At 49.5% G+C, this 1,168-nt stretch overlaps 1 protein-coding gene across 1 annotated transcript; it reads right to left on the reverse strand.

Moving 5' to 3' along the window:
- Positions 1–365: 365 nt before the first annotated feature.
- BU25DRAFT_491615 (uncharacterized protein) lies at positions 366–917 on the reverse strand (the record flags this gene model as incomplete). Its single annotated transcript, XM_033711580.1, has 1 exon — positions 366–917. One exon carries the CDS (start codon positions 915–917, stop codon positions 423–425), a length of 495 nt encoding a protein of 164 aa, XP_033561308.1. The 3' UTR covers positions 366–422.
- Between the last annotated feature and the right edge of the window lie 251 nt (positions 918–1,168).

Here is a 1,168-nt window from a genome sequence, read left to right on the forward strand (position 1 = left end):
ACAACCCTTATGGTTTGTGTTCAACCTCGTCAATTAAGTTTGTCATTGGATCTCAACCAACCTTCGAGCTAGACAGATTGCCTGTACTACTCATTGTTACCCCAAGCCGTTGTTAGGTGTTTCACCCAGGCGACTTACCCCTACTGTTCCAGAGCCAGAGTTCATCCTCGAGAACCAATTGAATAGTGCTTACGAGCTTTGCTTAAAGTACAACTTCAACACATGGGTCCTCTGCAAGTGGGTCGGTATATGGGTCTGTGATGATCGTTTGTGTACAAGATCCACGTTGTATCCACTGCAGTCCTGTTTGTACAATCTCGGTTTGTATAACAGATATTGCGAGTTGTTCATGGATCGTAACAGCAGGAAACAAAAGAAGTACAAACAAACAAACAAAGGAAAGAGAAGCTGTTGTAGCATCACTATGCCTGGTCTTCTGAAGGCTGCCCAAGATGCCACCTCCTTGTGCCAACCTTGGTCCTGCTGATGAAGTCCAAAGTGGCCTTGATGCCTTGCTTGGTGTGGAGGAGGAGAGGGAGAGTCAGCTGTACCTTCCCAAGACTATCCTGCAGGATTTTCCGGCCTGTGTTCAGCCACTTGCAGCTCAGGAGCAGGTGCTCAAGAGTCTGCTTGGCTCCACAACTACAGAAGGGGTGGTCAGTCTTGCCAATCCTGAACAGGTAGGCCTTGTTGTATCCATGGCCAAGCTTCAGCTGATAGAAGGCACTGGCAGTCTCTGTCCTGGTCCCTGGGGGAATCCTCAGTCTCTTGCCAATCCTCCAGCTGTACTGAGCAAGGACAACCTTGTGCCAGGGCTGGATAGGGAGGGCTTCCTTGAAATGGGTGATGGTCTTCCAGATGTCTTGTTTCTCAAGCAGGTACTTGGCAGTAAAGGTGGGTGTGGTGGTGAGGACCATGTTCTGTCTGGCACTGGAAGTGACTGATGCAATGACAAGGCTGCTGACTCCTTTGTTGGCAAAGGCCTAGTTGAAGGCATTCCTCAATTCAAGAGAGTTGAAAGAGGCTGGGTGCTCTTGGACCAGAACAAGCTGCCTGGTGCTCAGGGAGTTCTTAGGAGTGGGTGCTAGGGTCTTCTTCTTGGCCACAAGTTGCCAGTCAGTGGTCTTGGGTTGTGTTGAAGTCGTACTTTAAGCAAAGCTCGTAAGCA

This window comes from Macroventuria anomochaeta, assembly GCF_010093625.1.
Source record: "Macroventuria anomochaeta strain CBS 525.71 unplaced genomic scaffold BU25scaffold_18, whole genome shotgun sequence".
NCBI classification, from domain to species: domain Eukaryota; kingdom Fungi; phylum Ascomycota; class Dothideomycetes; order Pleosporales; family Didymellaceae; genus Macroventuria; species Macroventuria anomochaeta.